The 17013-nt window shown below is 40.6% G+C and overlaps 1 protein-coding gene across 14 annotated transcripts in view; it reads left to right on the top strand.

Annotated features, from left to right (window-relative positions):
* Window positions 1–15744, top strand: part of LOC128262233 (neural-cadherin) — a 130069-nt gene extending 114325 nt beyond the window's left edge. For 9 of the 14 annotated variants that reach the window (XM_052996362.1, XM_052996364.1, XM_052996371.1 and 6 more), the window contains 7 exons: window positions 4–1327; window positions 2669–4970; window positions 5063–5233; window positions 6427–6668; window positions 11194–11406; window positions 11634–11804; window positions 12244–15744. In XM_052996362.1, the coding sequence (XP_052852322.1) occupies window positions 4–1327; window positions 2669–4970; window positions 5063–5233; window positions 6427–6668; window positions 11194–11406; window positions 11634–11804; window positions 12244–12365 (4545 nt within the window). In that variant the 3' untranslated portion in view covers window positions 12366–15744. Of the gene's footprint in view, window positions 1–3; window positions 1328–2668; window positions 4971–5062; window positions 5234–6426; window positions 6669–9580; window positions 9820–11193; window positions 11407–11633; window positions 11805–12243 lie in introns of those variants that run through there. The other 5 variants (XM_052996369.1, XM_052996365.1, XM_052996370.1 and 2 more) reach the window with 2 other exon arrangements.
* The last annotated feature ends 1269 nt before the right edge of the window (window positions 15745–17013 follow it).

Below are 17013 nucleotides of genomic sequence, written 5' to 3'. Positions count from 1 at the left end.
TAGCCGCTGGATCGCGATCAACCCAATGGTCGGCCCCAGTGGCGCTTCACTGTATTCGCCCAGGACGAAGGGGGCGAGGGACTCGTGGGCTACGCGGACGTCCAGGTCAATCTGAAGGACATCAACGATAACGCGCCCATTTTCCCTCAGGGCGTGTACTTTGGCAATGTCACGGAGAACGGCACCGCCGGCATGGTTGTGATGACCATGACGGCCGTGGACTACGACGACCCCAACGAGGGCTCCAATGCCCGCCTGGTGTACTCCATCGAGAAGAACGTGATTGAGGAGGAAACCGGGTCGCCCATTTTCGAGATCGAACCCGACACGGGTGTGATTAAGACGGCGGTGTGTTGTCTGGATCGCGAGAGGACGCCGGACTATTCGATACAGGTCGTGGCGATGGACGGCGGGGGGTTAAAGGGGACGGGGACGGCGTCCATACGCGTTAAGGATATCAACGACATGCCGCCACAGTTCACCAAGGACGAATGGTTCACGGAAGTGGACGAAACGGATGGCACGGCCCTGCCGGAAATGCCCATTTTAACCGTGACTGTGCACGATGAGGACGAAACGAACAAGTTCCAGTACAAGGTCATCGACAATAGCGGCTATGGGGCCGATAAATTCACCATGGTGCGGAACAACGACGGCACTGGCTCCCTGAAAATCGTCCAGCCGCTGGACTACGAGGATCAGCTGCAGAGCAATGGCTTCCGTTTCCGCATTCAAGTGAACGACAAGGGCGAGGATAACGACAACGACAAGTACCACGTGGCCTACTCGTGGGTTGTGGTTAAGCTGAGGGACATCAACGACAATAAGCCGCACTTCGAGCGGGCCAATGTGGAGGTCTCCGTGTTCGAGGACACCAAAGTGGGCACCGAACTCGAGAAGTTCAAGGCAACCGATCCGGATCAGGGTGGCAAGAGCAAGGTCTCCTACTCCATCGATCGTTCGTCGGATCGCCAGCGCCAGTTTGCCATCAACCAAAACGGTTCGGTCACCATTCAGCGCTCCTTGGACCGCGAGGTTGTGCCCCGTCATCAGGTCAAAATTCTGGCCATCGATGACGGTTCTCCTCCGAAAACCGCCACCGCCACGCTCACAGTCATCGTTCAGGATATCAACGACAATGCCCCCAAGTTCCTGAAGGACTACCGACCAGTCCTGCCGGAGCATGTGCCACCACGCAAAGTGGTCGAAATCCTGGCCACCGACGATGACGATCGCTCGAAGAGTAATGGTCCACCATTCCAGTTCCGTCTGGACCCCAGTGCCGACGATATTATCCGGGCTTCCTTCAAGGTGGAGCAGGATCAAAGTGAGTTTACTTTATTTAATCATTTTTTATAATATATACATTTTTAATTTTTTTGTGGGATCATATTTCATTACTAAAACTTAGAATATTGAGACCTACAAGCAATTCAATTTCTAATGCATTAACAATTATTTTGTCTTCTGACGGAAGTTTTTTTACTTGTAAACTTCAGCACATGAAAACTCAGCATGAAAAGGTTATAGGGATCTAAAATAGTTGCGAACTGACCAAAACTTTGCCGGCTGCTATAGAAAAGTTAGCCAAATATTTGGGTCAAAGCTTAAACAATGCACCAGCGTAACATTTATAGCTCTTTTTTTTACTGTATACAGCACACAGTATTGAAATTTTCTTGCGAAGTATTGAGGGAACCGGAAAAAGGGTTGTGGCCAGTGTCACAGTACGCTTACAATAGCATAAAAATGCAATTACCTCGCAGAGGATGCCCGAAATGAATAGCCAGGAATCTTTGGCCATGAAACACGGAAACCGTAAACCGCATCGCACATTGAAATTTAAATAATAATATAAGCAAGGCAGCATAGACTCACCCACCTGTGCGAGAAATAAAATGGCAAATGCACAAGTTTTCAATTAGATTACCCCCGGTCAATGGGGAGTCTGCCGCAAATTCCAAACTCCATATGTATGCATCGCATACCTCCCTTCGTTCGCAAAGCCAAGAAAAGAAAAAGTGCAAAAAGTGGAAAAAGTGCCCAAGCAGTCACAATTTGTGTGTGGGTGGCAATCCAATTTTGATACCCCAGCTGGGAAATGGAAAAAGCTGAAAGTTGGGGAGTCCGCACGGCTACGATTCTGTGACTTTATGCAAACGTTTTGGGGGAACAGGCTTTTCCAGACTCCTATTTGCATACAATTTGCCTAAAAACACACCATGGCGTGTCTTTAAAAATACATTTCAAATGTGCTTTCTCGCCCGTCTCCTGGGGTTTCCACCCCTCCGGGGGCAATAGTTTCCATTCCTCCGGTCCAGACTTAACACTTGTTGGCTCAAAGGCGTAATTACAACAAATGGGCCATTGCACAAGTTGCATCTGCAATCAGGTGGAAAACGTGCGGGCTAATAAAAGAGCTTAGTTTTTGGGTTGGTTAGTTGTCAGAGCTTACGGCTAACTGGCAAATGCCTTTGAAGTCCTGCATAGCAACTAGATTTGGGAAGGTCCTTTGGCAGTTACATGCCCGAGAATTCGTAGTTTATTCAACAGTATGTTGGATTTTTGAATGTCCATTGGGGGCTCTTCAATGTAGACTATATGGTTAAAGGAATATATGGCTTTCTTTGGTTAAATGTATTTTATTTATTTTGTTAAAAATTTACAGAGGGTGCCAATGGTGACGGCATGGCTGTGATTTCCTCCCTACGATCCTTCGATCGCGAGCAGCAGAAGGAGTACATGATCCCGATTGTGATCAAGGATCACGGTTCGCCAGCGATGACGGGAACCAGTACACTGACCGTCATTATTGGCGATGTGAATGACAACAAGATGCAGCCCGGCTCCAAGGACATCTTCGTCTACAACTACCAGGGGCAGTCGCCAGACACGCCCGTTGGTCGAGTCTACGTGTACGATTTGGACGATTGGGATCTGCCCGACAAGAAGTTCTACTGGGAGGCCATGGAGCATCCGCGTTTCAAGTTGGATGAGGATTCCGGCATGGTCACCATGAGAGCGGGAACTCGCGAGGGACGATACCATCTCAGGTTCAAGGTCTACGACCGCAAGCACACCCAAACCGATATTCCGGCAAATGTCACGGTCACAGTGAGAGAAATCCCCCACGAAGCTGTCATCAATTCCGGTTCGGTGCGCCTGTCTGGCATTTCGGACGAAGACTTCATTCGAGTGTGGAACTACAGGACGCAGAGCATGAGTCGCTCCAAAATGGATCGGTTTAGGGACAAGCTGGCCGATCTACTTAACACCGAAAGGGAGAACGTGGACATATTCAGTGTGCAATTGAAGAGGAAAAATCCGCCTTTAACCGATGTCCGGTTCTCGGCCCACGGATCGCCGTACTACAAGCCCGTCAGGCTGAACGGCATTGTATTGATGCACCGCGAGGAGATCGAAAAGGATGTGGGCATCAATATCACCATGGTGGGCATCGACGAGTGTCTGTACGAGAACCAAATGTGCGAGGGCAGCTGCACGAATTCCCTGGAAATCAGTCCCCTGCCCTACATGGTGAATGCAAATAAAACTGCTTTGGTCGGTGTTCGAGTGGACACCATTGCGGACTGTACTTGCGGTGCTCGCAACTTCACCAAACCGGAATCGTGTCGCACCACACCCTGTCACAATGGCGGACGTTGTGTGGACACCAGATTTGGGCCCCACTGCTCGTGTCCCGTGGGCTATGCCGGTCCCAGGTGCCAGCAAACCACGCGCAGTTTCCGTGGCAACGGTTGGGCCTGGTATCCTCCCCTTGAAATGTGCGACGAGTCGCATTTGAGTCTGGAGTTTATTACCCGAAAGCCAGATGGTCTCATCATCTACAACGGACCCATTGTGCCACCAGAGAGGGATGAGAAGCTCATATCCGATTTTATTGCCCTGGAATTGGAGCGAGGCTATCCCAGGCTCCTCATCGACTTCGGTTCGGGAACTTTGGAGCTGAGAGTGAAGACCAAGAAGACATTGGACGATGGGGAGTGGCACAGGATCGACCTGTTCTGGAATACCGAAAGCATTCGCATGGTTGTAGACTTTTGCAAATCGGCGGAGATCGCCGAAATGGAGGATGGCACTCCGCCGGAGTTCGACGATATGTCGTGTCAGGCGAGAGGACAAATTCCGCCCTTTGATGAGTATCTCAATGTGAATGCTCCTCTGCAAGTGGGTGGCCTGTACCGGGAACAGTTCGACCAGAGCCTCTACTTCTGGCACTATATGCCCACGGCCAAGGGCTTCGATGGCTGCATCAGGAACTTGGTTCACAACTCCAAGCTCTATGACCTTGCTCATCCGGGACTTTCGCGGAACAGCGTGGCGGGTTGTCCGCAAACCGAGGAAGTTTGCGCCCAAACGGAGACCACAGCTCGTTGCTGGGAGCACGGAAATTGTGTGGGTTCCCTGTCCGAGGCCCGATGCCATTGCCGACCGGGCTGGACAGGTCCTGCCTGCAACATTCCCACCATACCCACCACCTTCAAGGCGCAGAGCTACGTCAAGTATGCCCTGAGCTTCGAACCCGATCGGTTTAGCACCCAAGTCCAGTTGAGGTTCCGCACGAGGGAGGAGTACGGCGAACTGTTCCGGGTCAGCGATCAGCACAATCGGGAGTACGGAATTCTGGAGATCAAGGATGGTCATCTGCACTTCCGCTACAATCTGAACTCGCTTCGCACCGAGGAGAGGGATCTCTGGCTGAACGCCATTGTGGTCAACGATGGCCAGTGGCATGTGGTGAAGGTGAATCGGTACGGCTCTGCTGCTACCCTGGAATTGGACGGCGGCGAGGGTCGTCGCTACAACGAGACCTTTGAGTTTGTGGGTCATCAGTGGCTGTTGGTGGACAAACAGGAGGGTGTCTATGCGGGCGGAAAGGCCGAATACACTGGCGTTAGAACCTTTGAGGTGTACGCTGATTACCAGAAGAGCTGTCTCGATGATATACGGTGCGTATTGCCATCTAATACTTATGGTTCCTAACTTGGCCAGCACTTAGATATATTTTTAATTTATCTCGATTACTTTTTATTTTATACAGTCTTGAAGGCAAACACCTTCCACTGCCACCGGCGATGAATGGCACCCAATGGGGTCAGGCCACAATGGCCAGGAATCTGGAGAAGGGTTGTCCTTCGAACAAACCCTGCTCGAATGTTATCTGCCCCGATCCCTTCGAGTGCGTGGACCTGTGGAATGTCTACGAGTGCACGTAAGTTTCTTTTTTTCCAACTTTCCCATTTATACATTTTATAGTCATCTTAAGGAAATCACCCATTGCTTTTCGTTTCTCATCAATCAAAAAGAAAAATTTAAACCATTTAAATAAATTGACTGTTCGGACTGTACTGCAAAAAAGAAACAAACCACAATATACCCATAAGCCAAAAGTGGCGATAAGAAACAGCACAGAGAATCCCTAATCCCAATACCACACAAAAGGAAACAAGAGGAAAACAAATCGCTGGCTTTTGATAAGCAAGCAAAGCTAACATTTGATAGGCTTAATCAATTAAAGGCAGGCAAAGGAAAAATAACAGAATACATAGAGTAGGGGAGCAGAGTCCGGCGAAAAGCTTACAGGATGACCTGTCCGTCAAAGGACCTCGTGCCGGAGATTCAGCTCAACACCCCCACACACATACAAACACACACACACACTCGTCCACACACACGGCACAAAAGTCAGTTAGTGATTGGCACTAAACGTTGCGTGACAAATCAATCGGCTCAGGCTTACGTTTCCGATTTCGCTTTGACTTCGGGTTAAAGTCGATCCGAGATTCGATTCGGTGGCAAAGAGCATTTGTCAGGCTTGTAATGGTCTTTGTACATATTCACGCTTTTGTTTCGTTACCCAGAGCAAAAGAAACAAGCTTAGCACAGGTACTTCTACCTCGCTTTTCCTTGCTTAACACACACACGTACCATACTTTACACTTTGTTGCCCTTAAGCTTTTCCCATCGACCTGTGGCCAGTGGAAAATCAATCTGCTAAGTAAATGCGAGTGGAACAATAGTTCCAAACCTTATTTTCTTTTGTTTTATTTTTGTGACCCACAAATTGAAAACTTTAAACATTTAAAATATGTTTTTGTTTGCCCATATGGTACTTTTAAACAATGTTTGAGTATGAATACAGAATCATTGGTAAATTGATTGGTAAACAACATCATGCGAACAAAACACATCGAAATGAAACTGATATGGTTAGTCATACATATTTGCTCTTTCTGTTAACCTGCATAATTCGCTGACTTAACTTGGACCTATCTCAAATATTATAGTCATACAATTGGAACATTCATTCGATATTTGCATTTTCGGTTGCCCAGTTTTTGTTGCCATTGATCCCAGCTATTAATTAATGTGAAACTAATGGTGATTGAAATACGAAACGAATAGTTGCGGCGAAGGACGCATTATGTCGCCCGATTCCAAGGGCTGTATGGATCGCAACGAGTGTCTCGATATGCCCTGTATGAACGGTGCCACTTGCATCAATCTCGAGCCCCGGCTGCGATATCGATGCATTTGCCCCGACGGTTTCTGGGGCGAGAATTGCGAACTGGTGCAGGAGGGTCAGACCTTAAAGCTCAGCATGGGCGCCCTGGCGGCGATATTGGTCTGCCTTTTAATCATACTGAGTGAGCATCGAACCAAAGAGATATCTCCCATAAATGCAAAAAAATAACCCAAATATGCAACAACAACTAATAGTTATAAACAAGCAATTAGTGCTTTAGCGAATGCTTAGCGTTTTAGTATCTATGTTGTTACGTTATGCCAACTTAATTAGCTGGTCGCAATCATCCAATCAATTTCATGCAAATTTCATTTCATTTTCCCATCAATTCGACATTTTCAAAGGCCCTTTTATGCACTTTGCTTTTATTTTATCATCTCTGTCTCTATCATTTATAAATCCAATCATTTGATACCAAAATCACGGCTCACCGATTCCAACTTTATTGAAAATGTATAGATTTGGCACATGGCTTTTAATATGCCCGGTGACATTTAACCCATTGAAAAAACCATTTCCATATTCATCCAGCTATGATTTCATCTGCATACCATTTTGATGTTTGTTTTTGGCACATTTTCTGTTCAGCCTTCCACTCAATGTGTAGAACTATTCCATCTTTTGGTGTGCGTGTGAATATTTTATGTAACGAATTTATAATGAACTTGTGACTTAACTTCTTTCTGGGTATTTAATTCGGACTACGAGTCCGTAATACACAGTCCATTTACTTTTCTGTGATATACTTTTACCCACTCTGCACTCTCCGCTCCCATCACACACTGCCAAATGCACTCAGCCAAGACAAAGAACAAGACCTGAAATGCCCTTCAGGTAAGTTAACAAATGTGCAGTCAGAGATACAAGTTGCACATGAAGAGACAGGGGCAAGCCACCCAAAACCGAGGAAGAGCAATTGCAGTTGTTAGCTTTGGCATTTCGAGAAATCACGATGCACTAAGTCCGCCCACCTTATATAGAAAAATACAAAAAAAAATCTGAAAGATACAGACGAGGGAGGACAGGATGATCAGACAGCTCAAAGGAGCAGGTTGGAAAAGTGGCACTAAGAAGCTGCCAGTTCCATTACATGCCCCGCGAGGATTTACTACGTTTGCATTTCCATTTTTTTTTCCTCGATTTCTTACGTTAAATGCCGGGTATGTGTGTAAACAGCCAGAAAAATGCCAGTTTCAGGCTTAGAGTTCAGCTCCATTTATATGCCACCTTTGCTTAACGTTCAAAAGTAAATACGGTTCGTGGAGCGTACAGAAATTTTTTCGTGCCCGAGTCAACTTTAACTTAAACTTAATGGCGTAAAATATGGCAAACTTTATAGAAGGAAAAATTCGTAAAAATTATCAAGTACCTCACTCACTTCTGATGGGCTTAAACTACGCACTTGGGAGCAATCGAAGGCAAGGAAAAGCAGCCAAAACTGAAAAAAAACTATCCCCCATTCAACTTTTCAACTGGCTCTGATTTAGTGTGAAAGTTTCTTGCTGCTTTTGAGGTATTTGCTCTATCCTCGCTCTTTTCAAGTTGTTTGCCCGTTTTTTTCTGTTCCCCCGCTGTGAATAGTATGCGATGGTCAAGCCATGGTATTTGCCAATAATCGTCAATATATCAAAAATGTCTGGAGTCTGCATTTGAAAAGTATTCAATTGTATTTGCCAAAAAAGTCACTCACAAGCCATGAATTTTTTAAGGGCTATGAGAAAAAAGAGAAACCAGCTGAAGGGCAAACAAATTTTACTCCCTTTTTTACATTGACTGGAAATACTAAAAGCTTTATTGGGCAATGTCTTTTAACAGTTTTTCTTTAGAGCTTCACAGTTTGGTGCTTTGCTAAAAATGAACTATGCAAGGGCCATAATTTTTATTCAAATATATAAAGTGTCCTTCAACTGTGAAAAGTGATCCGTTTTTATTTAAAATTTTATAAGAAAATAACAAAATCAGACGCATCTCAATTACTCAAGCCTTGAATCAAATAAATCTCCCTTGGCCATTTCTCACCTCAATTGGTTAAGTCAACTGACATTGCCAAGTTTTTATCCCTCGGCTTCCCAAAAACAAGAGTGAGTGCGTTAGCCAAAACTAATCAAAACAAACTTAAGAACGGAAGCAAAAAATAGAAATGAAAAGTGAGACAAAATGAAATGAAATTCAACTTATGCCAAGAATGCAGCTAGAGAAAAGAACTTTATTCAATTCCAGCCAAGAAAACAAAAACTGTTACATAATAATCATAAAAGCAAGCAAAAATGGTAAAAACAGCACTTAAGATGCGTGTTAGGAGGGAAGAGTCGATGAAGGGCGAGTGGAAATGCAAAAAGTTTATCACACGACCGAAAACGAAACTACAAACTCACAAAGCGTAAAATAATAACTACAATGCAAAAATAAGGAAAAAATAGTAAAGTTGTAACGAACGTTTGTAAAGACTTTTTGACAGTTTTTCACACTTCAAGAGGATGAGAGCGAAAGAGAGCAAAGGAAAATATTCCATTCTCATAACTATTTAAACGAACAAAGAGAAGCAAGCGAACACTGGGGAAATGTTTAATATTTATAAATAAAAATATATATATTTGCTTTTTTGTGTTTACAAAACATTAAATTAACTTAAATCGTTTTAAAAGTTTTTGATTATACTATAAATTAACTCGTTAAAACAATTTACTAGCAAAAAAAAATTGTTTTTGTCAGTTTGTTGAAACATTCTGTTTTAGAAATAACCTATTTAAATTAATTAGTTTTTCCAAAAATATTATTTAAATATAAATATTGTAATCAAGAAAATAATTTTAAAGTGATTTTTTTAAAATTCCATAACGTTAATTTCTCAGTGTAACAATATGCAGAATCCTTACGCAATGACACAAACGTCAGTCCACTGCATGTTGGAAACGAATTTTAAATAATTTCTTTTATTTTTCAACACTCCCACACACTCGACACACACTTCCCACCACATCCTCTCGAACAACCAACCACTCGTATACGTAACATTCGGGGTTCGGTCTACAGCTGTCCGGCGGGTTACAAAAGCGCCGGCAGCACCTGTGTAAACGACAACGAGTGCCTATTGTTCCCGTGCCGCAATGGGGGCCGCTGTCGCGATCATCATCCGCCCAAGAAGTACGAGTGCCACTGCCCCATGGGCTTTACCGGCATGCACTGCGAACTGGAGTTATTGGCCTCCGGCGTATTGACTCCGTCCCGTGATTTTATTGTCGCCTTGGCTCTATGCCTGGGCACTCTGATACGTAAGTATACCCCAGATCCGCCAAAGAGGTGTGGAATCAACGGGTGGCTGATGTAACTCCTACGTTTAAGGTTTGACTAACTTAAGACTATGGCAAAAGTATTGCGAAACTAAAAGGGATTCAGTAAGACAACCTTGCATGTTTTTTTATTTAGTAAAAATAATTAATTTACATTAAGATTTGGTCTTACTAATTAACAAATACAACAGAAAATGCAAAATTGTCTAGGGCTTAAGTTTCATTAGATTTGTTTTAATTTACTGCAACATTTTTAAATATCCATGTTTCCGTTTTACCTTTTACAATTATATTTTCACAGCAAAAGCTCTTAAATTATAATTTTCATAATCAGCAAAAAGTAAATTCATTAGATACAAAACAAATTTCAACCTTAATGTTAAATAGTTTACTTTCAATTCTTTAACTTCTCTCTGATTTTCTTATGCCAATAATAAGTTTAATCAAAAGTTAACAAGTCCTTTAAATATTGATGGCATCTCATGAAAGCCATAAAATTAATTAAGTATTACAATCAGCCATCTGCAATGACCGGAAACGACGGATCGCAGCGAGCAAACATGTCAAAAGTCATTTCCGCAAATTACATGACACAACAAAAGTACTTCCATAAATTAAAGTACATTGGATGGTCAGCGGAAAAAATGTTGCATATCAATAGGGGCGAGGCCGCGAAAATTTCGAGTACAAATTAAACATTGTCAGTATTTAAGACTTTTCGTATTGCGAATGCGCATTTGACTAACACAATAATTGCAATTATGCGTCAGCCAGTTGGCTTTAGACCAGAAATTGGAAAAGAAGAACTTTCCGCAGACGAAGAAGCCGAAGCAAATTACTTAACGTCAACATCAAGCTGCGGTGGCAATTTCCCCGACTCGGAATGCCCAGAAACTTTTTTTATTTTCCTCGGATTTGCCATGCAACAGATGCTGTCTGCGTTTCGCAATATGCTGAGAAACGCGCTGGCGAAATTAGAAATGCTACAGAGACAGCGGATTCAAGTCGTCTGCAGCTTGATTTGCTATTTCTGTTGACCAGAAAACTGGGACAATGTTTGCGATATTTGTTTAGGTTTCTTTTCAGTTTTGGCATTTTCTCTTTTTTCCATTTTTTCCACCGAGTTTCGTTTTGGTTGTGCAATTTAATTAAGATTTTTTTGCAAGCTGATGTCGTACAGACATTTTCGGATTCGCTTTTTTACCGCAAAAGAGAAGTATAACTGAAATTGTTCTGCATGTTAAATTAAGCGTAGTATAATGCACTTTGTTGGAGTTGTTGTTGTTGCATACGAAAGGAGGGATCTGTTTGAGGGGAAATTGCATTTTAATATTGTTGAATTTGAACTATTCACAGTACTCGTCTTGGTGTTCGTCGTATACAATCGTCGCCGTGAGGCGCATATCAAATATCCGGGTCCCGATGATGATGTGCGCGAGAATATAATCAACTACGACGATGAGGGAGGCGGCGAGGATGATATGACCGCCTTTGATATCACACCTCTGCAGATACCAATCGGAGGGCCAATGCCACCAGAGCTGGCGCCCATGAAAATGCCAATTATGTGTAAGTATTCCAAGGAATTTTCCTCTTTGAATGCTTGAAATGGGTTTTAGAGATATTTGAACAAATTTGTGTTGGCAACGTAGATGCTGGAAAATTGAAATTTTGGTTTACCATTTGTGTTTTAAAAATGTAAGAGACAACAAAAAAAATTTTAAATACTGTTAAAAATTATGCAAAATATGTGCTTATTTACTACAATGTTGTATCAATTGTATTTGAAATTCTAGATCCCGTCATGACCCTGATGCCAGGTCAGGAACCCAATGTGGGCATGTTCATTGAGGAGCATAAAAAGCGTGCCGATGGAGATCCAAATGCGCCGCCCTTCGATGACTTGAGGAATTATGCGTACGAGGGCGGCGGCAGCACTGCCGGATCGCTTAGCTCGTTGGCTTCAGGTAGGCCACAAACGTAGTATTTTAAAACTAGTTTTTGCACCCAATATGCAGCTTAGAACCGAGCCTGAGAAGCCCCAAAAAGTAGGCTACCAATACCTAGAGAAGCACTCATAGCTTGCAATTGCAAACTAGAGAACTCTATTCTTTGTTAACTGATCATCTTTTCTGACATTTCCAGGCCAACGTGTATCAGATACAGCTGAATATTGGGTGTAAATTTAGGAGAAAACGTAAATGGTATATTTATCTTTTGTTTTGCTTCTGACTACACAGAGATGAACCAAAAAAAAATTGTTAAAAAATTCCTTCACAGTTTTATAAACATTGAAAATATGTTAGGATGCCAAAAGCAATAAAACATTTTCCTTTGTTTTGTTTTAAAATGAATTTTTAAAACTAAACATGGATTTTCGTCCGTGTATTTGTTTCTTTATTGTAGGAACTGACGACGAGCAGCAGGAGTATGACTACCTCGGGGCCTGGGGGCCACGCTTCGACAAGCTGGCCAATATGTACGGACCCGAGGCGCCCAATCCCCACAATACCGAACTAGAATTGTAAGCTGGGAGACCGAGGTAAGGCAAGGAATCGAGTGGTGAGAAGGGAGCGACCGAATCCAAATCCGATGCGGATACCTAGATGAACAAACTAAAACTGTTAGTAGATACAAAGTTGCATTTAAATCGAAATGAAAACCCCACTCACGAGGGAAACTCACACACAAAGAAAGCGCAACCAAAGAAGCATCTTAATGCTGAAGTTGGCAGAACTCTTTACGTAAATGGAAACTAAGAACTAGAAAACTAAAAGGGGAAGGGTAATGGAAATGGAAATGGATGTGGATATGGATATGGATATGGAAATGAAGGAAAAATCAAACACATATTATGACACGTAAAATGACATTTGTAAAAATATTTCATCAGCATTTAAATTTAAACAATTACGATAATGAGATTAAGTTATTAGGGCAACCCGAACCGAAAATTACGGTTGCACTTTTTCCAGCATTTTTTGCGGGGCAAGTTAAGAACGAATTAAGAAAAACGAGGAAATGAGAATTGTAAGATGTAGGAGAGAGCATACCAAAGTTTAGTTTAGGAGCGCTTATGAATTTATAACTTTAATTCTCGAACAGATTTGTTGTGCATATTATTTTAAGTTGTAATTATTATTTTAAGCATTTTCTGTTTAGAAGTGTGTGACGTTCGTGAGAGTCATTAAGCGGTTAAGCCAGAAAAATTCTCAACGCCTTTAATTTATCAACAATTTATGTTAATCATATTTTTAATTCGCATTACTTTTTAAGGATTACAATTAAACAGAATTAAAACTTATATAAAGGAATACCCAAAGACTGTTTTCGTTCCATCATAACAAGTATATACATACATTAAAAACACGAAACATATATATATTAACATATAAACATTACGAAATTTTTAACTGCAAATCGAAGGACATTTCGCAATGTGTATCATTCAATTTAAAGTAAACCACAGTCGGCATACCCTTGGCAAGATTCCAAGAAGAAAATACTCCTAAAAAGATATTCTAAATGCAGAAAACCTATGCTAAAATCTCCACACAAAGCGAATCTAGCCGAAGAAATGCTGGCAAAGTAAAATAAAGTAAAGTAAAGAAAAAGAAAAATTACCTTTAGATGAACTTAGCGCAATTGATATAATTAAAATGAATACTTGAAAAGAAAAAAATATATATATTAATGATGAAAAAATTGAAAAGTATTTTACATTGTATATATTATTAGTTTTAGCACGTATACAAAGGAACACACAGACACAAAAACAATATTAAACCAGATGAAATTGGTAGTAAAAACTTAAATCTTATTAAGTCATTTCAACTACAGTGGAAGGACGCATTCAACTAAAAATAATAAAATCCTCCATATACATAAACCTTAAACCAACTGCATTTAAGAACAAACTTTTTCCACACGACAAAGCAAACGTTTGCAGGATTAATTCTACTTTCCCATTTGCACGGTAGAACTTTTATCGATGGATAATGGTCGCAAATTTTTAATATTTTTCATTTGTTGTTGCATAGAGACACACACAATAAAATTTGATTATGTAAGTCGAATTCAAGTTTTCGTTTTTATTTCAAACTGTCAGCCAGAAAATACAAATCAGAAAAACATTTTACCGATTACCGATTGTAGAGAACCGTAAGTACATAATAAAAAAATAATATACGAGATTTATATAAATCATAGAGTTTTCCAGGCAGCATGGCCACAAACATGATCCTATTGCAAATTCTGTTTCAGTTCCTTATTTTCATACATTCTCACTTTAGGCAGATACAAATCACCCACACAGCAACACAGAATTTTCGGTATTCGAATTGATCCTACTACCACAAGAGAAACGTTAAAGAAAAGTACTTAAGAAACACTTACCATATACATATAACAAAGGAAATGGAAATGGAGAAAAATCCAACAAAACTGCAACAAAAGTTGACTATTGAAAAGTGCAAAGATTTTAACGTAATTGTTAAACCATACAGCGAAATAAATAATAATAAACTTCTCTGCTGTACTTGTTTGAGAAAATTCATAGAAATTTTAGAGCACATTAATTGTTAAATCGAAACTTAACTCGAAGTAGCCATTAACGAATATCTGCAGCCATTTTGAATGATTTGCCTGCGTAGCTACAGTGTGGTTCGGTACAGCAAGTCCGCCAATACAGAGACACACAGAACACTGCCACAATGATGTTTTAGTTTCGCAAAGATTCGTGAGGTTGTTTGAACGAACTGTTAATTTTAGGCTTTCGATTTTCTTTCGCTCATTCTGAACTTTTAGTTTGGCCTTCTTTCTAACGCATCTGGCTATGAATAAATTTTGCATTTATATATGTATAGGTCGAAGAGCCAACGGAAACGAAAACAAATCTCAAACACCCACAAGCCACACACTGAACTATGGAAACATTTTAAATTGAAGACATTCAGATAAACAGCAAACAAAAAAACCGACCCGATATTTTGTATTTATAGAAGCAGAAAGACACACAGAACAAAAATATAATAAGTAGAATGGCAAGTGAATTATATACTCATTTACACGTATTTGTTATATATTTTGTAACGTAAGTTAGAAGCATATACCATATATTGAATACTGCACACACACATACATATAAAATGAGAAATACATTTAAACCGGAGGAACCCAAACACACACACCGACAGACTGACAGATAGACAGACACGTTAATCATACTATTTGATAACTATGTATTTATTATGTATGCATTTTTTACCAACCCAAAAACAAGCGGCAAACAAAAACCGAATCTCCCCTTTGAAACCTAAATCCAATTAAGTCTAATAAATTGGAGAACAGATACACACACTAACACAAAAGGAAATGCGAAAACAAAAATAAAAAAAACCGATTTCAATGCAGTTTTAGATAAATTTGCATATAAGTACATTATTATGTAAAATCACTTTAATATACAGTAAACAAAAATGGAAAAAGGAAATTAGTATTAAAAAAAAGAAATTATGAATAAATTACGAGTAATAATAACAAAATAAAAGTAAAGCAAACTGCTAGGAAAAACTAACAAATCAATTGTGTCAGTATCGAAAATGATAAAAACGCTAATTAAGTAAGCAACAGAGAAACTGCGTGAAAACTTGTAAGCTAATCACGCGCCACTTGAGAAAAATGGGGAAAATATTTATTTAAGGAAACATATACACGAACATACACACGAACACATTGACATATACACACATTCACTCATAGACAACCACAACTGCAATTATATTAAACGAGAAATTATAATAAAAGCAAGAAAACACACAAAAAGAAAAGTGGAAAGCAAACGAAAACAAAGAATAAAAAACTAAATAAAGAATCTGTAACGTTATATGGAAAACAAAAATGGAAAAACTTATTTTTTATTGAGGGTGGTAAAATGCGTTGCAATGGAGTCTTCAATGTCTTTAGTTATGGAATAATCAAAAGTAACACAAAGCTATTTAACATTCTAACAAAGAAAATAAATCGTTTTGCATTGCTTAATTTCAGACTTTCAATTCAGCGACCATATTAGTAGTCGCCTATGCACACGCTCTATTCAATTATCTATGAATTTCTTATTTATTATTATTTTACACTTCCTGACCGAAATCTTCAATGCCCATAAGGAAAAGGTAAATATTTGTAAATCTAAGACAGTAATCCCTTGTTTTCTTAGCATTACAATAGGCATTCTATTTCAACGTAGTTCGCAAGCAGATGGCTACTTGCGTATTTGTATATTACATATTGCTTTGTTACAAATGAAGCCAATATTATGCCAATGTCAATGTTGAGTTGGACAAGCTCGATGCCGCGGGCAGACACTCACAGGAGCATATTATATCCTTATTTGGCCCGGGTGTGCGGCCTTTGTCTGCTATCACACTATTGCTATCAGCAAATATTACCAGCAGTAACTATAAACATACAAAACACACAACACAGAGAAACACTTTTGCCTTGGGAAAAGAATGTGCAAACAGATTCGTTCACCGATTTTGCAAAAGAAAGATCGACGGGGTTCCAAAATGGATTTGGCTTTTGCTCTTGGCCCCGACTACAATTTCCTTTTCTCTAGTCACAGAAGTGAATAAAATCTTCGCTTCACCACAAAGACAAATATGTTTAATGTGCAAAGGCAGGGGGTTGGGAGTTTTTTCTTTATATTTTGCAGTGAGGCATCAAATTTCCAATATTATTGCTCCCTGTTGAACATTTGTCTTGTCCTTTTCGCCGGCTTTTGGCACGTTCCTACAATTGTTTAAGGCGCCAAAACAAATTGCGCATACACCGAGTGGTGCGGGCAAAGAGAAATGTATATGTATACGCAAACATTCACTTCGAGCGCAATTTATAAGCCACAATTTGTGCGGACTATTTTTAGCTAAACAATTTGTTTAGCCGTCTCTTTGCAGCTGTCGATTTATTGGCCAACCCTTTCCCTCTTTACTTTTCCCCTACCTTTTCCCATTTTGACTTCACTTTCCCCAGTCTGATTTCATTGTCAAGCTTTCGCTTTTGTTTGTTTTTGCCCTCGCCCTCACTGGTATTTATGGGTTTTGTTTTTGGGCTGCGAAATTTATGAATTTCGTACTGACAAGAGCTGCTCGTTTATCTCATCTAATAAGTTTCGCTTGT

Source organism: Drosophila gunungcola, unplaced genomic scaffold (assembly GCF_025200985.1).
Source record: "Drosophila gunungcola strain Sukarami unplaced genomic scaffold, Dgunungcola_SK_2 000001F, whole genome shotgun sequence".
Taxonomy (NCBI): Eukaryota; Metazoa; Arthropoda; class Insecta; order Diptera; family Drosophilidae; genus Drosophila; species Drosophila gunungcola.
This window is presented reverse-complemented; position numbering and strand designations above follow the sequence as displayed.